Below are 22,278 nucleotides of genomic sequence, written 5' to 3'. Positions count from 1 at the left end.
GGGGGGGGGCCGAGGTAAAAAGCACCAAGCCTTTTCTGAAACAAGGATCCACCTTTCCAATTATCTCAGGAATTCTAAATATCCATTGAGCCAAAGAACTAACTATACACAGTTAGTTCTTCACTGGTGTGCAGTGAATATCCAATCTTTTTAGGCTCTGTCCTCATTTGACTTAATACTTTTTTTTTTTTTAATACCAGGGATGGAACCCAGAGGCTCTCAACCACTGAACCACATCCCTAGCCCTTTTTATTTTTTATTCGCAGACAGAGTCTGACTAAATTGCTGAAACTGGCTTTGAACTTGAGATCCTCCTGCCTCAGCCTCTAGAGCCACTGGGATTATAGGCATGTGCCACCACGCCTAGCAATAGTTTCCACACACCCCGCCGCCTAGTACCTGGGATTGAATCTAGGGCCTAGTACATGCTGAGCAAGCTCATTACCATGGAGCTACATCCTGAACCCTTCTTATTTTATTTTTGAGATAGCATCTCACTAAGTTGCTCAAACTAGCCTTAAGTTTGCAATCATCTTGTCTCAGCCTCCTGAGTAGTAGGATTACACAGGCTTGTGTCATCTCAACCAGCTTGATGATTATGATGATGATGATGATGATGATGATGATGATGATGATTTGTGTGATGTGTGTGTGTGTGAGTGTGTGTGTGTGTGTTTTGCTGGGGATCAAAACCAGGGCTTTGCACATGCTAGGCAAGCGCTCTACCACTGAGCTACATCTCCAGCCCCTTGATTTAATTCTTGATAGTATTTGTGATGGTAATTCTTGATAGTACCATAACATTAATGATAATTCAATCAATGTTACTTTTGGTTTGCTCTCTTCTGGCACACAATTAAAAGTTAAGTAAATATAAATTGAATTGAGAGAATAATTTAGGACTACAAACAATTTATACATAATTTTTATGGTATGCCACGGACAAGTATTTATAACATTCCTACTTTATGACATGCCTTGAGATTAGAATTGTCTGCCTAAAATTTTTTTTACAGCTCTGATTCTCAAAGAGTTTATCTAGTTTGGTAGAAAAACAAATATACAGCTGGGTGAAGTGGTTCATGCCTGTAATCCCAGCAACTCAGGAGGTTGAGGCAGGAGGATCTCAAGTTCAAAGCCAGCCTCAGCAATTTAGCAAGGCATTAAGCAACTCAGCGACATCCCATCTCAAAATAAAACATAAAATGGACTGGGAAGGGCCTCAGTAATGAAGCACCTCTGGGTTCAATCTCTGGTACCAAAAAAAAAAAAAACTAACAAAAAAACACCCCATAAATATACAAATGAAAAGTTAGTTTAATTCAGCAATATAAGAATTATTACAACTACTTGTTGTTGACACAATAAGTGAAAGAAATAATGAACAAAGGCATAGGGAAAAGAGAAGACAAGGAAATAGGTGGTGGAACTTTTGGATTGGAGATGAGGATTTGAGTAGAAGAGCAGCCAGTAAGACCAGAAAGATTGTTTCTATTTTATAGGTTTGGGATGATTGCATTGTGGTACCAAAGTTTTTCTTATTCTTTTTTAAAATTAAAAAAATTTAAAAATTTTTAAAAATTAATTGACACATAATAATTACATATATTTGTTGGATATAGTGTGATATTTCAATGTGTCTTTTGTTATTCTTTTTTTTTTTGGAGGGGAGGGTACTGGGGATTAAACTCAACCACTCAGTCATATCCCCAGCCCTTTTTTCTATTTTATTTAGAGACAGGGTCTCGCTGAGTTGCCTAGCGCCTCACTTTTGCTGAGTTGTTAATCTTGATTAAAATTTGTACAATATTTTCAGCCCAGTAGACTATTTACAAGCAGATTTATTTCGATCTCACTTTACACTTGATAAATTTCTGTGTTTAAATTTTCTGTAACAGCTGGGCATGGTGGCACACACCTTTAATCCCTGTGATTTGGGAGACTGAGACAAGAGGATCAGAAGTTTGAAGCCAGCCTTGGCAATTTAATGAGACCCTCAGCAACTTAGCAGGGACTTGGCTCAAAATTAAAAATAAAAAGAGCTGGGAATGTGACTCAGTGGTTAAGCACCCCTGGGTTCAGTTCCGAATACCAAATAAATAAATAAATATTTTCTGTAATGTTGTCTGCTTAGTTATCCCTTTTAGTGACACTATCACTCACACTTTGAATTAAAGCTTACTGCCTAGACTAGAAGATGAAAGAAAAAGAGCTCTAAGACATTAACACACATACTAATTACCTTGGACTGGGAGACTTTGTTTAGACTAGACTTTAAATAACTCATTCCCAAATTGGAATGAAGAACAATTTGAAGATGAACAGAATGGATGAAAAAAGCAAAACAAAAAGATTCTGCACATCTCCTACATTAAGGTATGCTGCTTTTGTTCAATAAGAAGTTTGCCAAATCAAGAAAACACCAACAAGTAAAAAAAAAAGAAAGAAAGAAAAGAAATGTGAACATGGATAGGGATCTAAACTACAAATTCCTTTTGAATTTTCCACAACTTACCTTCTCCAAGATTTTACTCTATACACTTCCCTCCTTAGCAACAAGTTCATTCCGTTTGGTATTTGCAAATTTTGTGACACATTGTATGTAATAAGATGATGACTTCTCAAAAATGTGTGTTAGCTCTTGCTGTTTCAGTCAACTAATTTTATTGAGTCTTCCTTGTGAAAATGGCTTTAGACTTGGTCATATGCTATTCTTCTGGTCTCTTCTTGTTTTTGTCAAATAGACACCAACTCCATAAAACCAAAGCAATAATGTCAGCCCTATTTTGGTTTTAGTTAGCGACAGAGTCTCATTGAGTTGCTTAGTGCCTCGCTTTTGCTGAGACTGGCTTTGAACTCATGATCCTCCTGCCTTAGCCTCCCAAGCCGCTAGGATTATAGGCGTGTGCCACCATGCCCGGTGCTATTTCTGATTTTTTTTTTACTGAACTGAATGATTAATTAGTTTTTATGAGAAGGTAGTGGGGATCAATGAAAAGAGAGTAAATTACAAGATCTAAGTCTTCTAAACTAGAAGACCTAAGTTTGAATCCACCCAGCTTTGCAGCCCACTGGTTGGTGCCTTTGGAAAAGGTACACTTCGTTAAACCTAATTTCTTCCCAATATCATACAGATAACAGTACTTTGCAGGATTGTGGGAATTAAATAATAACAACTCAGGGTACTCCCCACCCTAGAGTATACCTGCAAGAAAAGTTAGTTCCCTTTTCCTTTCCCTCACATTATTAGCGTTGGTGTGATTATTTCATCATGAGTAAGAACGCCTGAATTTTGTTTTCAGCTTTCTGAGATGTCTGTGCAGCCCAAAAATAGAATCTGAGTGAAATCACCTAGAGCCTGGCACACTGGCATATTCCATGCTAACTAACATTATGAAAGGAGAATTCAAACTCATTTTCCTACCCCTAACTTTGAAAAACATTCCCGCCCTGGGTTGATTTGCTCAGAAATAACATTTAAGGCATTTAAATCTAGTTTCAAATGAATGAAGCTCTTAAATTGTTTCAGCACAATGACTGTAATAAACAGAAACAAACAAACAAACAAAAAGTCTGCGAAAGCATTCTGACTGCCTTCCGGTGTCCTACCTTTGAGTATTAATGCCTGATGCTTGTCTGTATAGCAAGTCACACTCCCAGGTAAAATATCATAGAAAAAGTATATTTGCCTTTTTTGTCTCTCCTAAATTTTCTCTTATTTTTGTTGTTTTGTCATACCAAAGAATTCCAGGATTGGTTTTGATCAGAGAAATTAAAAACTGAAAGTCCTAAAGTGTTCCTTTTATATCCACTTTTATCCTTAATTTTTTTATAAATGCATTTAAATATTTGCCGCACAGCATTAGACTCAGGTCTAAATTCTGACTCGGGCACCTACTTGCTGTGTGACTTTGGGAAAGGTTTTTGTGTGTGTGTGTGTGTGTGTGTGTGTGTGTGGTACTGGGGNTTCTTTCTTTCTTTCTTTCTTTCTTAGTATGCTCTTTTCTTTCTTTCTTTCTTTCTTTCTTTCTTTCTTTCTTTCTTTCTTTCTTTCTTTCTTTCTTTCTTTCTTTCTTTCTTTTCTTTTCTTTTTTCTTTGTGTGTGGGTGTACTGGGTATTTAACCCAGGGGCACTTAACCACTGAGCCACATCCCAGCACTTTTTATTTTTTATTTTGAAACAGAGTCTTACTAAGTTACTTAGAGCCTCACTAAGTTGCTGAGGTTGGTCTCAAAGGCATGTGCCACCGTGCATGGCCCCAGAATGCTCTTTTAAAAAGTTCTGGGAACTGATTTTATTCTTGGAAATAATACTTCTTAAAAAGTACAAATTTTGATACGTACACAATTAAAGGAAGCCTTATTGTGTTCTAAATCCACACCAATACTTCCATTTTTCTAAAGGATGGCCAAATATGAAGTATTATAAAGATTGCTGTTTTCCCATATTTTTTTTACGAAATGCATTAACCATAACCTCAGTTTTGTACCAATAAAGACAATTACATGACCTATGTGGATATCTTGTGCATTCTTTACACTTTCTTTCTTTTTTTCTTGCACTTCATTCTTTATAATGTCTTGACTGTCATTTTCAACTGGTCGAAGAGCTCAAGAAAGCCTGTTTCCTTAGTCATCTTAGTTATCTTAGTTATTATCCACCCCCACTATCCCTCCAGGCAAAGAACATCATACAGACTGAGTTATTAAAGTTGATCTGAAAGAGCAATCTGTTCTAAACTACTGTCCCTGGATCTGCAACGGAACCCTGTAAATACTCTTCATTGCTCTGGCGCGGGAGTATCACATTTCCTTCATGCTACTTTTGTGGCTGACAGAAGTTAGGCAGTGAGATTTGGACTTTAGATGATCCTGGTTGATTGATGTAGGAATGGTGCCTCTCCCGAGACAGGTAACTATAAATTTGCTTTTCAATATCAGTATCATACTTTTAAACAGGTGTTCTGTCAAGTTTTTTTTAAATGTTTTTAGTTTTAAAATGAAATAGGTTTTGAACTTAAAAAAATTATTTTTAACGTTTTTAGTTTTCCCAGGCAAACATTTTCAAAACTGTTTAGATTAAAAAGAAATTTCTTAGGGATTTTATTGTATGTCTCAATGATATCACAGGGTTTGTATAAGGCTCTATAATCTACCACTTAACTATTATTTTGGATGGTCAAGTACTTGCTTCTGGTGTGAAAATGTTTCTCATTACAAAAGGTTAGAAAATATATACATGTCTTTGGTCTTCGAAAATAGGACACAGAAATTTGGTTTTGTTTTTTTATCTGACACTGGAGGGCTATACCTCAACATAAATCTATGAATGGTGAGCAAAACTTATTGAAGCTTTGGTATATATGAGCAATTTCTCTTAAATAATTAAAGCCTATGGCAAAATGGAAAAAGAGCAAATACAAATTTTGTACGAATCTACCAGCAAGGAAATTCTCTCATGCTTCTTCTCCAAGTGAAGACTTCCTCTGCCATAGATTTTCCAGATTCCTCAGCATTCCTGTGGATCATCCCAATGTGAGTAAATTGTTTCTGTAGCTGAGTGACTGAATTAAGAAAACAGCTGAGGGCAAGCACAGGATCATGTTTAAACCACAATAAACACATGTGTTGGATGGACCACTCAGCTTTATGGGGAAAGCTTAAGATATGTAACCTTGTGTTTGCTTGTCACTAATGGAGTTTGTTTTTAACTATGTTGGATATTAAAAAGTTTTAAAGATTATTCTTTGTACCAATAGATTCTGGTAAACTCTGAACTAGTAGGCTTGTGATATCATGTTTATATAATTATTACTGATCATAAGCAAGATAGGGACTAGGTTATGTAGAAACAGAAGCTAGTTTTAAAAAAACAAAAATCTAGAATATGAGTTTAATGAATTTAAGCAAGATACTCACAGTTACTAAATAATACTTACTCGAAATATTTGTATCTAGCATTTTTAAAAAACAAAAAATTTTGTATGCTGACTATATTTGAAAATAGTACCAAAAAAAAAAAAGAATGAAAGAGAAATCAGAATTTCCATGGCTTATTTCTTCTGTAATTCTTCTTTTACTTTCCCCTTGGTTTTGCTGGGGAATTGAACCCAGTGCCTCACACTTGCTAGGCAAGCACTCTACTACAGAGTTACATTCCCCAGCCCTTCTTTCTTTTAAGTAAAAAGAATTTGTTGGAGTATATACATAAACAGAAAATGCAGAAATAAAATTAAGTATTCATTTTTCTGGGGGGGGGGCACCAGGGATTGAACCCAGAGGTGCTTTAACACTCAGCAACATTCCCAACCCTTTTTATTTTTTATTTTGAGACAGAGTCTTGCTAAGTTGCTTAGGGCCTCACTAAGTTGCTGAGGCTGGCTTTGAACTTGCAATCCTTCTGCCTCAGTTGGGATTACGGCATGTGCCACCAGGCCCAACTAAAGTAAGTATTCTTGATGTTTGTTTCAGCACAGGATTAGGTAAGAGAGTAAATGAACCTGTTCATTGAGGATCTGAATTTCTTTGGTAATAATAACCTATCCAGATAATTCTGGATAAAATAGAATTTTTCCTTTTTTCACTTGAATTATTTAAAAAGTTTTTTTTAATTCTTTTTTGTTGTTGTTGTTTTGTTTTGCCTGTGTGAACATAAAGCCCTATAATAAAAGGTGTAGTGAGCCAGACACAGTGGCTCACGCCTGTAATCCCAGCTACTCAAGAGGCTGAGGAAGGAGGATTACAAAATCGAGGCCAGCCTCAGAAACTTAGTGAGACCCTGTCTCAAAAACAACAACAACAAAAAGGCCTGGGATGTAGCTAAGTGGTATTGCACCCCTGGGTTGAGTCCCTAGTACTTAAAAAAAAAAAAAGTAATAAAATCTCTGATGTGAGCACAATAACCAAAGAAATTTTATCTTTATTTAATGTACTGTAGATAGTCTCAAAATGACTGAAGAAGATCTCTTAGTAAACTCCATGATGTCAGGAAATACAGTGTATTTTGGGCTCTGCTTTATAACTAGTACATGGTTTATAGTAACAATTAAGTACAAATTTGTCGAATGAATGAATGGGAAGAAACCCTATAAGCAATTCAGTAATTAAATTATAAAATTAGATTTAAACTTATTTATTTCATGCTATTGGAATCTCAGAACAAATGTTTTAAATGATAATCAGTGGCTTTGGCCTGAATTTTCAAAACCCAGGCTTCTAACAAGATTAATAACATTACAGCATCACTTAATCTGTATTAACCAATAGGGCTTTTTATTCAAATTCATTTTCTAAAAATGTCTGAAATTAATATCAAAGAACTATACCTTTATGAAAGTAAGTATTTGAGTAGTTGTTGGTCTAGCTAAGGATTTTTTTCCCTTACTGATTGGTAGTGCTTGTGAAAGAAGATATATATATCTATCATTAACTTTTTTTTTCTTTCAGTGCTGGGGATGGAACCCAAAACCTCACACTTGCTAGTCAAGTACTCTCTACCATTGAGCTACAACCCCAGCCCTTTTAAAAAAGTGTTTATCTTGAGACAGAGTCTTGCTAAATTGTCCAGACTTGAACTTGCAGTCCTCCTGCCTCTGTCTCCCAAGTAGCTCGGATACTAGGCAAGCACCATTGCGCCCAGCTAGTGTTGTACTTTTCTAAATAATATACAAGAAGTTATTCCCAAGTACTAATACATGGATAAGAATTGTAATATACTATGTTACTTAGTCATTTTGACTTTTAAGCAGTATCTGATTTGTTTTTCTGAAGAGATTTGTTCAAATTAATTTGTTCCAAAGTTGATTCTCAGGCTAATGGGTTTTTCCTCTTCTTTTCCCCTGTGAATTCTAATTAGCAACTTTGAGTATTAGTTATGTTCTATGCTTTTGCTTAGATTTTGGACCAACAGTTCAAAAAAGTTCTGCTTTAAAACCTTAGGCCTCTGCTTTTCATGATTGAATTTCCTCAAATATGTCAGTGATTACACGAGAATAAATCTTCCATTGATTAAAATTAAGGATCTTATAAATGAAGTATTTTGATCCGTTTTAAAATTAATGCCATTTTCATCAATATATACAACTATATACAGCATTTAGTATGAATTTCAAACATCAATTGACACATATTTTGGACTCCCAGATGTAAGTAAAATTCTTTAGGTAGAAAATCCAATTGACCCCCACCCCCCATAGGTGCTGTCCTGCTATGGAATCCCTTTGCTCAGTTTTCTCCTGTCCAATCAGGTGGAATGTTTCACAGGCACATGGTTTATACAGCTCAAAATAACTTGGGACCTGTGAGCTGACAAATGCTCTGGCTCCAGTGGTGACAGGTTGTCCAGCTTCTTACAGCCATCTTCACTGAAACTAAGGTTAACTCCTCACTCTCTATGGACGGCTACTCTCTACTTCCAAGGGCGTGAAGAATTTTCCTATTCTCCTGTGCTTTCATCTGAAAGTTCTCCTTGGAAAATAATCATCGCGGTGGAGTGCCTGGGTTGGACATCCCCATCTGGGTCAACTAAAAAAAGAAAGGTAATGTCCACATTGAAGCTCACAAGTGTGTTTTGATAACAGGGCACTGACAATGGGAAAAGGAATATTTCAGAGAACTAATTACTACTACTTAGAGTGAAACTTAGGCTAACTTTCTAATTATGTATGATGGGACACATACTTAAGTAAAAAGTAAAACTTTCTACATGTAAATCTTTTGGAGGAGATTGATGAGACTCATAGAGATCATAGCCTATTTCAGTACTAAAGAAAAATATTTTTTGTAGAGGAAGTTGTGATATGTTGTGACTATCACAGACATTTTCCACACTTCATTTATTAACATAATGTTCTTTATGCAGGGAATATGTGTGAGATGCCATTTCCTTTTTAAAGGAAATCAAATCTAAAATAATGTGACTCCGTAGTTGAAGACTTTCATTTAATTTTTTTTTTATCATGTAAAAGGATACGCTTTGCTATATTTAGTTTTGGGAGATCTGCTCCCTGGATTAATGTACACAACAGCTGCAGAAAGTCTTGCTCAAGGGACATTGCTCTTTCTTTCTCCTTTTCTCTCTCTCTCTCTCTCTCTCTCTCTCTCTCTCTCTCTCTCCCCAGCTGCATCAGAAAGACACTTGACAGTCAGTGGCAAATGTTTGGCCTGGAACATTGCACTATTAGCAGTAATTAGATGCACATTTTGAATATATTTTTAAAACTGTATAAACAATAAAAGAGAAAAGATTAATTACTCTGTATTTCCAGTCCCCAAAAATGAAGAGTATGGTAATGGTGTTAAGAAATTTTTATCAACAGATTTTTACATACTTATTGAAGCTGTTTTTAGCATCATTCAGTTTTGAAGAAATAAAACAGATATCTAGTTTTCAAAACATTTTGATGACTCAATCACTTTCACTTTAGTAATAATGAAATGAATTCTACAAGCTCTAAACTAGAATTTTTTCCTAACTTTATAGTTTTTCCTTAATAATAACTCTGACATTCACATCAAATCCATAGTCCTTTCCTAGGAAATCAAGAATGTCTATACTTCGTATTGACTTTTCATGATTGAATTTCCTCAAATATGTTAGTGATTACACAAGGATAAATCTTCCATTGATTAAAATTAAGGATCTTATAGCTATGATAAACATTTTAAAAACAAACAGTAAAATATACTATCAGACGAATTGTTTGAAAACAAGCAAAATATTTGAATTCAAGGCCATTTGAGGATATCTGAAATATATACACACTATACTTCCATGCATATTGAGAGACCGACTTTCAGGCATTACAGAATATTTTAATAATGGACTATGAAACAAACAGTTGGACACTATCCAAGTTCTGGAAGGTTGTCTCTATCCCCACTTATAGCATATGGCTAACACTATTGGAACTGACAACAATGTAAAAACCCCCCAGCCGTCCATACATCTATCAATTATAATATTGAATATTATATATTTCTGTTACAATGAGCTTCCAAAGCCCATATTTAGTGGAACAGACTCAGAACTGCAATTCATGGATGGTAGGAACTTGAATTTTTATCTAAGCTGGTTTTAGAAGTCACAGATAGTTTTTGCATATTTACTTTTGAAGAAATTGGACAGTAGGTAAATCAGATTCGGTTTTAACAAACTAATACTTGTATGTGAATAGGTGACAGCTCGGTTTTTCAACAATTCCTATATGTGACAGGACCACTAGTCTCAGCTCACTAACCTGAAAATAGAAGGCGATTAATACTAACCTCAGAATAATTCATTTCCTTCATTCACATTGAGTTTTGACAAAGACATTGCTGGCCTTGTGGTGTTACTGCCAATAACGAGACAGAAAAATGAAAGGGGTTTTCTTAACAGCCTTTTCCCTTTCCTGGGAGATGGAAGATAATCAAGCACCAGAGAGATATTTTCATAAATTTTGAAAACAGTTAACAAAGTGCTTTTAAAATGACTGGAGCATTGCACATGTGTTTAAAGGAACAACCCAGGTATAGACAGAATAGTCTGTTTAGAAATGTAAGAACAAAATTTGAACAGATATATTTTTGGTGGAAACAAAAGTCAGTATTATTATTTACCTGCAGTCAGAGGGTTCTCAGATCTCATATATAACTAGAGTCACCTTGACAGCCCTGTACAAGCTGCCTGGTACATAGCCCTCCCCCTGGAGTCACAATGCACACTCAGGGAGGGGCCCAGCATAGCCTTCCCACCAAACACTTGAACTAGAACTAGGTCTTGAGATCTCAAGTTTATTTGGGGCACCTATTCCTCTCTCAATCTAGCAAACCTATTATGTCAACTTAATTAGAGAAGTTAACCTTTCTTCCAAACCTTAACTACCTAAAATTAAAAGTTAATATCAATATATTGTTTACATATACAAATATGTAACAACAAATCCCATTGGTATATACAACTATAATGTACAAATAAAAACTGGAGGAAAAATTCATACAAATAGTTGAAGGCTAAAATAGAATGAAAATGTTAATTTTTTTCTTAGTTTTTTTTTTAATTTAAAATACAAAATAAGAAATATTGGAGTTAATGAGGATTGACAAAGATTTCTCCTTTGGGATTTCCTATATAGCAGCTCAGTCCTCTATGAATAGTGAACTCATGAGAGAAGGAGAGGGAGAGAGAAGCCTCCCATGCCAATCACTTGTACGACTACCACCAAACCTCCCCCTTTTGTGGGTGAGGGGAACTCAGGCCTTGCATAGGCTAGGCAAGCATTCAACCAATGAGCTAACCCCCAGCCCCAAACCCCTTTTTAATCCTAGATTCCTGAAGTCTTTTTGTTTGCCTTCCATTAGGCTTTCTGTGAGCCCTAAGATTTATACTTTTATACCATTTATTTTCTGTCTTTCAAATTCAATTAATCTTCAGTAACCCTAATAGGTTTAGCCTCTTCTAAATACTCTAACATGAATACTGTTTCTTAATAGCCAAACTCTTTTTATCCCTCTTAAATGAAATCTTTATTTTCTTTCCTACCCTCTGATTGAAACAATGAGAGAATGGCCCATGCACTTCTCGTTCCTTTAGCCTTTGCCCTTTAGTGGAAAGTCTCTAGTTAACAAATCCCCACTTCTATTTCTATGTGTTATCTAGGCTCTGCCTCTTTATTTCAACATGCTCTTCTAAGAAATACATTTGTCTGTATCTATCTTTGCTGTTTTTCTTCCTTCCAACTGAAAAGTCTTTGAGAGAATGAGTCTTGTATTATTTCTATATTATTATTGGCATAGCATAACCGCATACCTCAAGCACTGACTCATAACACAGTATATACTAATTTATTAAATTACCAATGCCTTTCACACCCAAAATAGACTGGAAATAAAACTGACTTGGAGGTGATCATTGAAATAGTGAGGGGATGGACATTATAATAGGGTAACCCATCGGCAGTCAAATTTTTAAAAGGTGACGTGGACACATCTCTACAGAACCAGTTCCTATGTACTGGGATTTGGTTCTTGGCTAAGCAAAAGTTTCTCCAAAAGAAACTTAGATACTTCTCTTGTGTGACATTATGAGATACAGAAAGCAAAACAAATAGGTCAATAGCAGCATTAAGGAGAAGAAGCAAAGTCTAATAATTTTTTTATTTATTATTTTCCTAAAGAAAGTTCTAAGCATAGTAATTACTTATCAGCAAAAAAAGGATTATCTTCCCCAACCCCACCCCACCCCCAAGGTACTAGAAATTGAATTCAAGGTGCTCTACCACTAAGCTACATTTCCAGTTCCTTTTATCTTTTTATTTTTATTTCTCACCAAGTTGCTGAGGTTGGCCTTGAACATGTTCAATACTTCTGCCTTAGCCTCCTAAGTCACTGGGATTACCAGTGTGTGCCACTGTGCCCTGACAGAAAAGGATCTTCTTAAATTTGAATAGTGCTGTACATTTTAAAAGTACTTTTCCCATAAACCTAGGGAATCAGCAGGTTAGTTGTTCATCCCCATTTGAAGGTGAATAACTTAAACATGCTTCTCTTTTCCTATTCTGGACTTTCTTTGTAAATAATTATTAAATGTTAGGCTATTTTTGTGTTGACCTAGAGACTGGGTTTGAGTTTTATGGGGGGTTTTGTTTGTTTGTTTGTTTGTTAATGGATGTATTCCACACTATAATGAATGCAGAGCAATGTTTACAACATGTATAAAATGTTTCATTTTTAAAAAACTTTATTAAGATTTAATTAACAAATAAAAAGTGTATGTATCTATGATATACAACATAATGTTTTGATATATGTATATGTATGTATATATATGGTATATATACATATTGTGGGATGATTGAATCAAGCTAGTTAACATATGTATCCATCATCTCACATATTATTTTTTTGTGTGTGATGAGAACCTTTAAGATCTATTCTTCGAGCAATTTTCAAGTACACATTGCATTGTTATTAGCTATAGTCACCACGTTATACAATAAATCTCCAGAACTATTTATTTCTAATTGAAACTCTGTACACTTTGATCAGTATCTCCTCACCCTCATTAAATCGAATGATATTTCATGTGCTTAGCATGCTTGAGGCCCTGCATTCAATCCCCAGCACCAAAAATAAATGAAATAGTACTACTAATAAAAATAAGACAATGAATGAATAATTAATGATATTTCATAGTCAGAAAACATCAATAATTTTATTTGGATTCAAATTACTTCATATAAGGTTTTTGTCAATTTTCTTGTCAATGCCCCAATTTATTTTTTTTTCTCTTTTTAATTTTTATTGTTGGTTGTTCAAAACATTACATAGTTCTTGCCCAAATTTAAATAGTCATATTAAATAAGTGATTAATTTATACCACATGATATTTCCAACAACAGAGTCGAAGAACAACTCTAAGAAAATCCTAAAGAAGGGTAGCATTAGATAGATAGAGTGGCCCTCACCTATAATCCCAACTACTTGGGAGGCTGAGGCAGGAAGATTGCAAGTTAAAGGCCAACTTGGGAAACTTATCAAGACCTTGTCTCAAAATAAAAATTTTAAAAATAAAAGTGCTAGGGATATGGCTCAATGGTAGAGTGCTTACCTAGCAGACTGAGGGGCCTGGGTTCAATCCCCAGTACCATGGGGGAAAAAAAGTTTAAAAAGAAAATAATAATAAGCCAGGAGCAGTGGTGCACACCTATAATCCCAGTTGCTCAAGAGGCAGAGGCAGGAGGATTGCAAGTTCAAAGCTAGCCTCAGCAATTTAGTGAGGCCCTAAGCAACTCAGTGAGACCCTGTCTCTAAATAAAATATAAAAGAGGGTTGGGGGTGTGGCTCAGTAGTTGAGTGCCCCTGAGTTCAATCCCCAGGATCCCTCCCCAAATAATAATAATATAATGCTGAATTAGTATGACTTGAAAATTATACTCCAAGGTATTAGCATCAAGTTTTGGTTTATAAAACAAAACAAGTTTTTAGGATAGATCTTTTCTTCAGGAAAAGTCCTAGGAAAAAAATAGACTCAGCAAAGTAAGTTTTCTGTGTGACTTAATTGGTTTACATGATTTACTAAAGTCTGTCTTGATGACTGATGCCACATTAATTGTTTTGTTTTCAACTTGGTACCATTCCACCAATACCATGATCTGCTGACAGGGGCAATGACTCATTCTTATTTTGAAAGTAGCATAAAATCGCCAGGTATGGTGGTGCATGCCTGTAATAACAGCCGCTCTGGAGGCTGAGGCAAGAGAATTTTGAGTTCAAAGTCAGCCTCAGTAACTTAGCAAGGCTCTAAGCAATTTAGTGAGACCCTGTCTCTAAATAAAATATAAAAAGGGCTGAGGATGTAGCTCAGTGGTTGAGTGCCCCTGAATTTAATACCCAGTACAAAAAAAAAAGTGGCATAAAATCAACATTTCAATTTGTAAAGGGTAGGAATGCATTCAAATAAAAAATAATACAAGCCAAATGTCACCCTGAACACCCCAGATGAAATGTCTCAGAGAACTAACTTTTGGTTTCCCTTCCTGAAACCCACTCCTGCCTCATCCCACCAATGATTCTGCCAGTTGTTCAGGCCATAATTAAAAGAGACTTTAATATAGTCTCCTTTGATTTTGTTCTTTTCTCATATCCCACTTTCAATCTGTCAGCAAATCATTCAGCTCTACTTTCAAAAGATATCTCAAACTCTGCCCGTGTCTCACCACCTCCCACTGTTAGTATTCCTTGGTCCAAGCCACTGTTATCCTTGCAGAGTGCAATTGTCTTCCAACTGATCTGCTCACTTCTACTCTTGCCTTGTTCAACTTGATTCTTCGCATAGCGACCACAATGGAGCTTTTAAAAAACCATGTCATCTGTTTCCTTTCCATGGTCTGCAATGTCTAATATGATCTGGTTTTGTATATTTCAGGCCTTATTTCCTTCCATTCTTGTTTTTCACTCACTTGGCACACTGGTCTTGACTCAAACACACCAAACACTCTTCCCTTTAGGCCTTGACATTTCTTCATCAAACAGGAACATTTTTTGTCCCCCACCCTAGCTGGTCTCATGACTAACTTTTCCACATTGGAATCTTTGCTCCACCTTCCTAGCTATGAGAACATATCTTTCTTCCTCCCTCACCATTTCCCTTGCTCTACTTCATTTTATTTTTTCTTTTAGGTATGAAGGATTTAACCCAGGAACACTTTACCATTGGGTCACATCCCCATCCCTTTTTATTTTCTATTTTGAGACAGGGTCTCACTAAGTTGCTTAGGGCCTTGCTAAATTATGCTGGCCTTTAACTTCCAATCTTCCTGTCTAAGGCTCCAGGTATCTTAACATTGATACCTTCCCACTAGAATGTCAACTCCATGGAAATGTAGTTTTACTTTTAACTTTGCTCACTACAGAATCCACAATTCCTAGAATGGTGCCTACCACACAATAGATGCTTAATAAATATTTATTAGGTGAGGGATGGGGTATAAATCAGTGCTAGAGCACTTACCGAACATTGCAAAGTCCTGTGTTGTATTATTCCCAGCTCTGGGGGGAAAATGATTGGATAAATAAATGAAAGCTAGGTAATCCACAGTAGCACTTGAACTTTTTTAAAGCAAAACATTTTACAACAAGTGTTTTTAAAATTAATAGTTAAAGGAAACAGCTTTTAAATTAATACTCGAAAGAGATGCATCCTATTTTCTATTTTTAGTTAATACTCATCAATTTTACAATTTATATATGCATTTTCATCTCAGAACCATCTTAAATAGAATTGTTATTCTATTTGATAGATGAAGATAATTGAGATTCAGATGCATTAATCAACTTTCTCAGGATAACAAAATTATTTAGTGTTGGAGCTAGGATTTAAACCCAGATGTTCTGATTATAATTAGATGCTCTTTGATACTCTTGGAATGAAAACAAAGCATAATTCCAGCTTTTTTCCCCCTACTATAAATAAAGATACATTTGACAGTCACCTTAAAGCTATGACTCCTTTACTAGTTTATAGTTTTTTCCTTTTTGTCTATAAGTTTCTTTTGCCCTACTTTATCTATCTTTACCCTGCAATTAAAAAGTAAGCAACAACAGAGTTAACAGGAAGTTCTCATGAATAAAACAATCCAATAGACATTTGTTGACTACTTTCTAGGTGCTGTGTGTGTAGAGATGAGTGTGCAAAAACAAAGTGAGGAAGAGAGAAAAATAAACAGGCAAATTAAGTATAATGGGTTAAGTGCATGTTTTGAGATAAGGACAGTGAGTTTGGGGAGCACATTGGAGAGGACCCAACCCAGGGAAGAAAAGAAATCCTAAGACACTGAAGTCCCAGCTAGGAACTGTAGATCATATGAATTTGGTCCCTTCAAAGAGTAAAGGGAGAGGGGACAGGGAGCAGCCCAAATAAAGAGACCATGTACAAAGATCTAAAGTCAGCACAGTCCATTCATGAGCCTGTATTTCAATAGAATATAATATGCTGAATTAACTACAAATCTAGAGTTCAGTTTCTTTTCACAGTTTTTCCTTGGATCAAGTCACTTCACTGGTTCTGTTTCTTATCTACAAAATGGAGACCATCTGTGGCCATACTTGTTATATAATGATAAGAGTAATAGTAACCACCATTTACTGAATATTTACTAAATATGAAGCATATTTAATTATCACTTCAATCCATGAGGTGGCTACTGTTATTATTCCTGTTTTATAAATGAGGAAACTGAGGCTTACAAGGGTGAGACTTTCTCAAGTTTATACAACTCGGACTGTCAGGATTAGGATTTGAACCAGTCTATCTAGCACCGAAGTGTTAGGTCATAAAACATTAAAATATTGCATGCAGAAAGCAATGTTTAACTAGATGGAATCCAAACTGGACCTGTTAGTGTCAGCATAGCAGTCTATCCTTTTCCCCATGTGATCAGAGGCATAAGGTCTTGTCATGCTGGGTCTAGTGGAGTCCTATATATTTTATATAAATTTATGGTAATGGCTGTTTGGGAATAAAATGTCTATCCAAAGCAGATGACCAGTGATTATTAGCTTTGTATTGCATGTTGAGTACATTAACTGTAAATAAAACAATATTTAAAGAAAGAAAGAAAGAAAGCAGTGTTTACTTATATGAATATGAGTATTCTTTTTTTATTTCCACCATAAATATAAACTTTTTGAAAGTTCTTCAACATTAACATCACCTTCACCTAAGTAGAGTTTTTTTGTTTGTTTGTTTGTTTTTGTACCAGAGAGGGATTGAATCCAGGGATCCTTAACCACTAAGCCACATCTCCAGCCCTCTTTTTGTATTTTATTTAGAGTTGTTTTATTTAGTAGTTGTTCAGGGCCTTGCTAAGTTGCCGAGTCCAAGTTTGAACTTGCAACCCTCCTGTCTCAGTCTCCCGAGAATACCTGGGAATACCTGGCCGTAGAGGTATTTTTATTGTGGTTTTGTTTTTTGCAGTGCTAGGGATCAAACCCAGGATCTCCTACATTCTAGGCAAGCACATTACTATTGAGCAATATCCCTTACCCTAAGTTTTTGTTGTTGATGGCTTTAAAAAAAAAAAATTATGAGACTGTGAATTGAATCCAGGGACACTTAACCACTGAATCACATCCCCAGCCCTCTTTTGTATTTTATTTAGAGACAGGATCTCATTGAGTTGCTTAGGGCCTCACTAAGTTGCTGAAGCTGGCTTTGAATTCATGATCCCGCTGCCTCAGCCCCACCTCCCAACCCCCCAACCGCTGGGATTATGGGCCTGTGCCACCAAGCTGTGCCACTGAGCTGTGCCACTGAACCGTGCCACTGAGCCCAGTCAAGAATTTAAAATATATATATATANATATATATATATATATATATATATATATATATATATATATATAATCAGTTAAGTACCCATTTTCATGACAGGCCCTGTTTGAAGCACTTTGCCTTTGTGATGTATTAATTCTCCCTCCTCTGAGAAGTAGATATTATCCATTTTTTACAGATGAGGAAAACCAAAGCTCAGAGAAGGTAAATTTCTCAAAGTCACAAAACTGCTAAAAGATGAAGGCAGAATTTGGAATTGAATGTATCTAGATCCAAGGCCATGCTTGTATCATGTTGCCTCAAGATCTAAGTATCGTAAAATAAAGAGTCAAAAACAAAGTCACATTACAACACAAAATAGTTATGTCCAGCTAATAGAGAAAAAAATCATCCTGATTTATAAGGCACTTAATTTTCATCCTTGAATCTAAACATACTAGAAACTCAAACTAGGCTAAAGAAATAGTTGATTTACAAATGAGAAACTACAATATAATATTAAAAGGTTAGAATTATGTACAATAATTCTATTTATGAATTACTGATTGTAATCAATAAGTATATTAATTATATTTTCAAATAGCATTTTGAACCTTATTTCATATATCTTTTCTTCCACAGAGCTGGCACACAAATGAGAAAATTTTTCAGTGGGGACATCAATTACATTTTTATATACTATTTTTTATTATTATTCATTGTTGTTCAAAATTTTAAATAGCCATATCCTTCTAGTTCATAAATATATTATAATTCAATTAACTGTTTTTTTTTTCATTATTGTACATAATTCTAACCTTTTAATATTATAACTCATACTATGACGAATATCCTTGTAGATGAATCTTTGCCCTCCTATCACGTTTGTATTTTAAATTAATTTCTTTTAAAGGCACAGTGTGGGCTGGGGGATATAGTTCAGTTGATACAGTGCTTGTCTCGCATGCATAACAACACCCTGAGTACACAATACCGCCAAAAAATAAAAAATAAATAAAGGCACAATAGACTTCACCCAAATAAGTGGCTCCAGTAGGGACAATCTCAGGCTCTGGCAAGCATGTGGAAAAAATATTTTGCTGTAAGTGATCCTTTTAGCCATCTCTAATTGCCCTCTCAAGGTGACTGCCTACTTTGCCAACTGGGAGGTTAGTTTGGGATAGCACTATGGAAGTTTGAAAAGTAGGCCAGTCCTTGGGAAGCCTTAAGGGTGACTTAAGGTGTGTGGAGGGGTTATATTGTACAAAGAAAAGGAGATGAATGAATTTAGATAGGTTTCAACATAGAATCTTAAAGCCAGGAGAAATTTAGAAGATTACTTTCTTCTCCATCCTCCCAGCACAAGGCCCAAAGCATAGTACAAAGAATGACAAAGTATCTTTCTCTTGTTACTGTCTCTGATTGATTGGTGGTGGTGAAAGCATGGTGTGTAAGGCAAGTGAAGGTCAATGGGAAGAATACTTATAACAGTGAGCTTCATCTATTTATCATAAGAGAATGAGAATTAATTTAATTTGTAAGTTTGCCATTCCTCTAGTAAATGTTTAAATGAATAAATAGATCTGAGATTAATAGTATAAAATCGGTTTTCATTATTGTACTTTTTTTTTTCTTTTCTTTCTTTCTTTTCTTTTCTTTTTTTTTTTTTTTTTGTACTGGGGATTAAATCCAGGGGCATTTAATCACTAATCCACATCCTCAGCCTTTTTAAAATTTTTATGTTGAGATAGGGTCTATCTGAGTTGCTTGCCTCACTAAGTTGCCAAAGCTGGTTTTGAACTTGCAATCCTCCTGCCTCAGCCTCCCTAGGCACTGGGATTACAGGCATGTGCCACCATGCCTGGCTATTGTACTAATTTTTTTAGACTTAAAAATGTCTATTTTTTGAAAAGGTAATATATTCATATATTTAAAACTCATAAGTTAACTTAGTGAAAAGTCTCCAGCCAAGCTTGCATTCTGCTATATTCCCTTTTAACTAATATTAAAGAAAAAATTTTAAAGCCTAGGCTCTAACTCACCTTTTTTTTTTTTTTTTTGGTACTGGGAATTGAACTCAGGATCACTTAACTACTGAGACACATTCCCAACCTTTTTTATTTTGAGCCAGGGTGTCACCAAGTTGTTCAGGGCCTCACTAAGTTGCTGAGGCTGGACTTGAATTTGTAATCCTCTTGCTCAGTCTCCAGAGTTTCTGGGATTACAGGCATGCTCCATGGCACCCAGTAATATTTTTTAAATTTTCTATATATCTATTGTAAACAATGTTAAGAGGAGAGGGTGGAGAGCAAATCTGTGTTTGCATATCCAAAAGACATTTATTTTTTCTCTCTCCCCCTATCTTTTTTCATTTTATTTTTTTATTTGTTCTTTTTAGATATGAATGAGAGTAGAATGTATTTTGACATATTATACATACATGGAGTATAACTTATTCTAATTATGATCCCATTCTTGTGGTTGAACATGATATAAAATTACACTAGTCATGTATTCATATATGAACATAGGAAAGTTATGTCCAATTCATTCTTCTATTCTCTCTCTTTTCTTTCTTTTTAGTGCTGAGGATTAAAAAACCAAAGTCTCACACATGTTAGGCAAGTTCTCTACCCACTGAGCTATATCCCCAGCCCCGACATTATATTTAATATCACTATAACTATACCATAGCTTTCACAATTGAAATTGCATTTAAAAAATTTAATAAAATAGTAACTTCTCAGGCTTTTATTTTCAATTTCAGGGAGACTTCCTTCAGTTTTTACTTATTTTATAATTGGCAAGTAATCTTTAAGTCCTAAATTTTGTAAAAGTGTCAAAATGAGGTGATTTTGGGCTGGGGATGTGGCTCAAGCGGTAGCGCGCTCTCCTGGCATGCGTGCAGCCCAGGTTGGATCCTCAGCACCACATACAAACAAAGATGTTGTGTCCGCCGAGAACTAAAAAATATATATTAAAATTTTTTTTTAAAATGAGGTAATTTTTATTTTGAGTTCTAAGTGCTTAAGAATATACATCATGCTGTAATAAATATAGACATTACTTCCTAGAAGTGATCCTATTTTTGTTATTATTGTTTTGTTGTAGCATGCAAGACGACAGCATAGAAGCTTCTACTTCCATATCTCAACTTCTAAGAGAAAGCTATTTAGCTGAAACCAGACATCGGGGAAACAACGAGAGGAGTCGAGCAGAACCTTCCTCTAACCCTTTCCATTTCGGCAGTCCCTCTGGGGCTGCTGAAGGAGCAGGAGGCCAAGATGACCTTCCAGATCTTTCAGCCTTTCTGAGCCAAGAAGAATTGGATGAAAGTGTCAATTTGGCAAGATTGGCAATCAATCATGATCCTTTGGAGAAAACAGATGAAGCCCAAGCTAGAAAACGTTTAGCTTCTGATCAGATGAAACACTCAACTAAATCAAGTTTTGAGCCTAACTTCTGTCAGGATAACACTCGAAGTCCTACCAGCTCTAAAGAGGACCCCCAGGAGGCAAAAAGGCCACAATATAGTTCTGAAACCCAGTCCAAAAAAGTATTCCTAAATAAGGCAGCCGATTTCATTGAGGAGCTTTCCTCCCTTTTCAAGGCCCATAGCTCCAAGAGGATTAGACCTCGTGCCTGCAAAAACCACAAGAGTAAACTGGAATCTCAGAACAAAGTTATGCAGGAAAACAGTCCCAGTTTCTCAGATCTGTCAGAAAGACGAGAAAGATCTTCTGTTCCCATCCCTATCCCTACAGATACCAGGGATAATGAAGTGAATCATGCCCTTGAACAACAGGAAGCCAAGAGGCGTGAAGCTGAGCAGGCTGCTAGTGAGGCATCTGGTGGAGACACCACCCCAGGGTCTTCGCCTTCATCTTTGTACTATGAAGAACCTCTGGGTCAACCTCCCCGGTTCACTCAAAAGTTACGAAGCAGAGAAGTTCCCGAAGGATCCCGAGTACAGTTGGATTGCATAGTGGTAGGAATTCCACCTCCTCAAGTAAGGTAAAAATGTCCCATTAGTAATGTTTGGCATGGTGCTTTCCATCTACCATGATTCTGCTAAGTGTGACCTGTTAAGTATGTGGTTTCAGAAATTATATATACTTCCTTTGAGAAAAGTAGAAAGTGTCTAAAAAGCTCTGTTCAAAAGAAAAGAAAAATAATATTAGCAATGTATGTAGTTTAAAATTTTCTAGGGCTGACATGGCTCATGCCTGTAATCCCAATGGCTCAGGAGGCTGAGGCAAGAGAATCGCAAGTTCAAACCCAACCTCAGCAATTTAGCAAGACCTTGTCTCAAAATAAAGAATAAAAAATGGATTAGGGAAGTGGCTCAGTGGGGGAACCACCCTGGGTTCAATCCCTGGTACAATAGATAGATAGATAGATAGATAGATAGATAGATAGATAGATAGATAGTTTTTTTCTAGGGCTGAGGATGTAGCTCAGTGGTAGAGGTCTTACATGAGGCCTCA

The 22,278-nt window shown here is 35.8% G+C and overlaps 1 protein-coding gene across 2 annotated transcripts in view; it reads left to right on the top strand.

The window, feature by feature from the left end:
- Mypn (myopalladin) overlaps positions 1–22,278 on the top strand; it is a 121,798-nt gene that overhangs the window by 10,041 nt on the left and 89,479 nt on the right. Inside the window, exons 1-2 of one of the 2 annotated variants that reach the window (XM_015500581.2) lie at positions 8,056–8,537; positions 20,903–21,805. The exons of the other annotated variant lie outside the window; for it this stretch is intronic. Coding sequence (XP_015356067.1) covers positions 20,904–21,805 — 902 coding nt within the window. The 5' untranslated portion in view covers positions 8,056–8,537; position 20,903. Of the gene's footprint in view, positions 1–8,055; positions 8,538–20,902; positions 21,806–22,278 lie in introns of those variants that run through there. 2 annotated transcript variants of the gene reach the window in all.

The sequence above is a fragment of the Marmota marmota genome, unplaced genomic scaffold (genome assembly GCF_001458135.2).
Source record: "Marmota marmota marmota unplaced genomic scaffold, marMar, whole genome shotgun sequence".
NCBI classification, from domain to species: domain Eukaryota; kingdom Metazoa; phylum Chordata; class Mammalia; order Rodentia; family Sciuridae; genus Marmota; species Marmota marmota.
The sequence above is the reverse complement of the archived record's forward strand: the minus strand, read 5'-3'. Positions and strand labels throughout refer to the sequence as shown.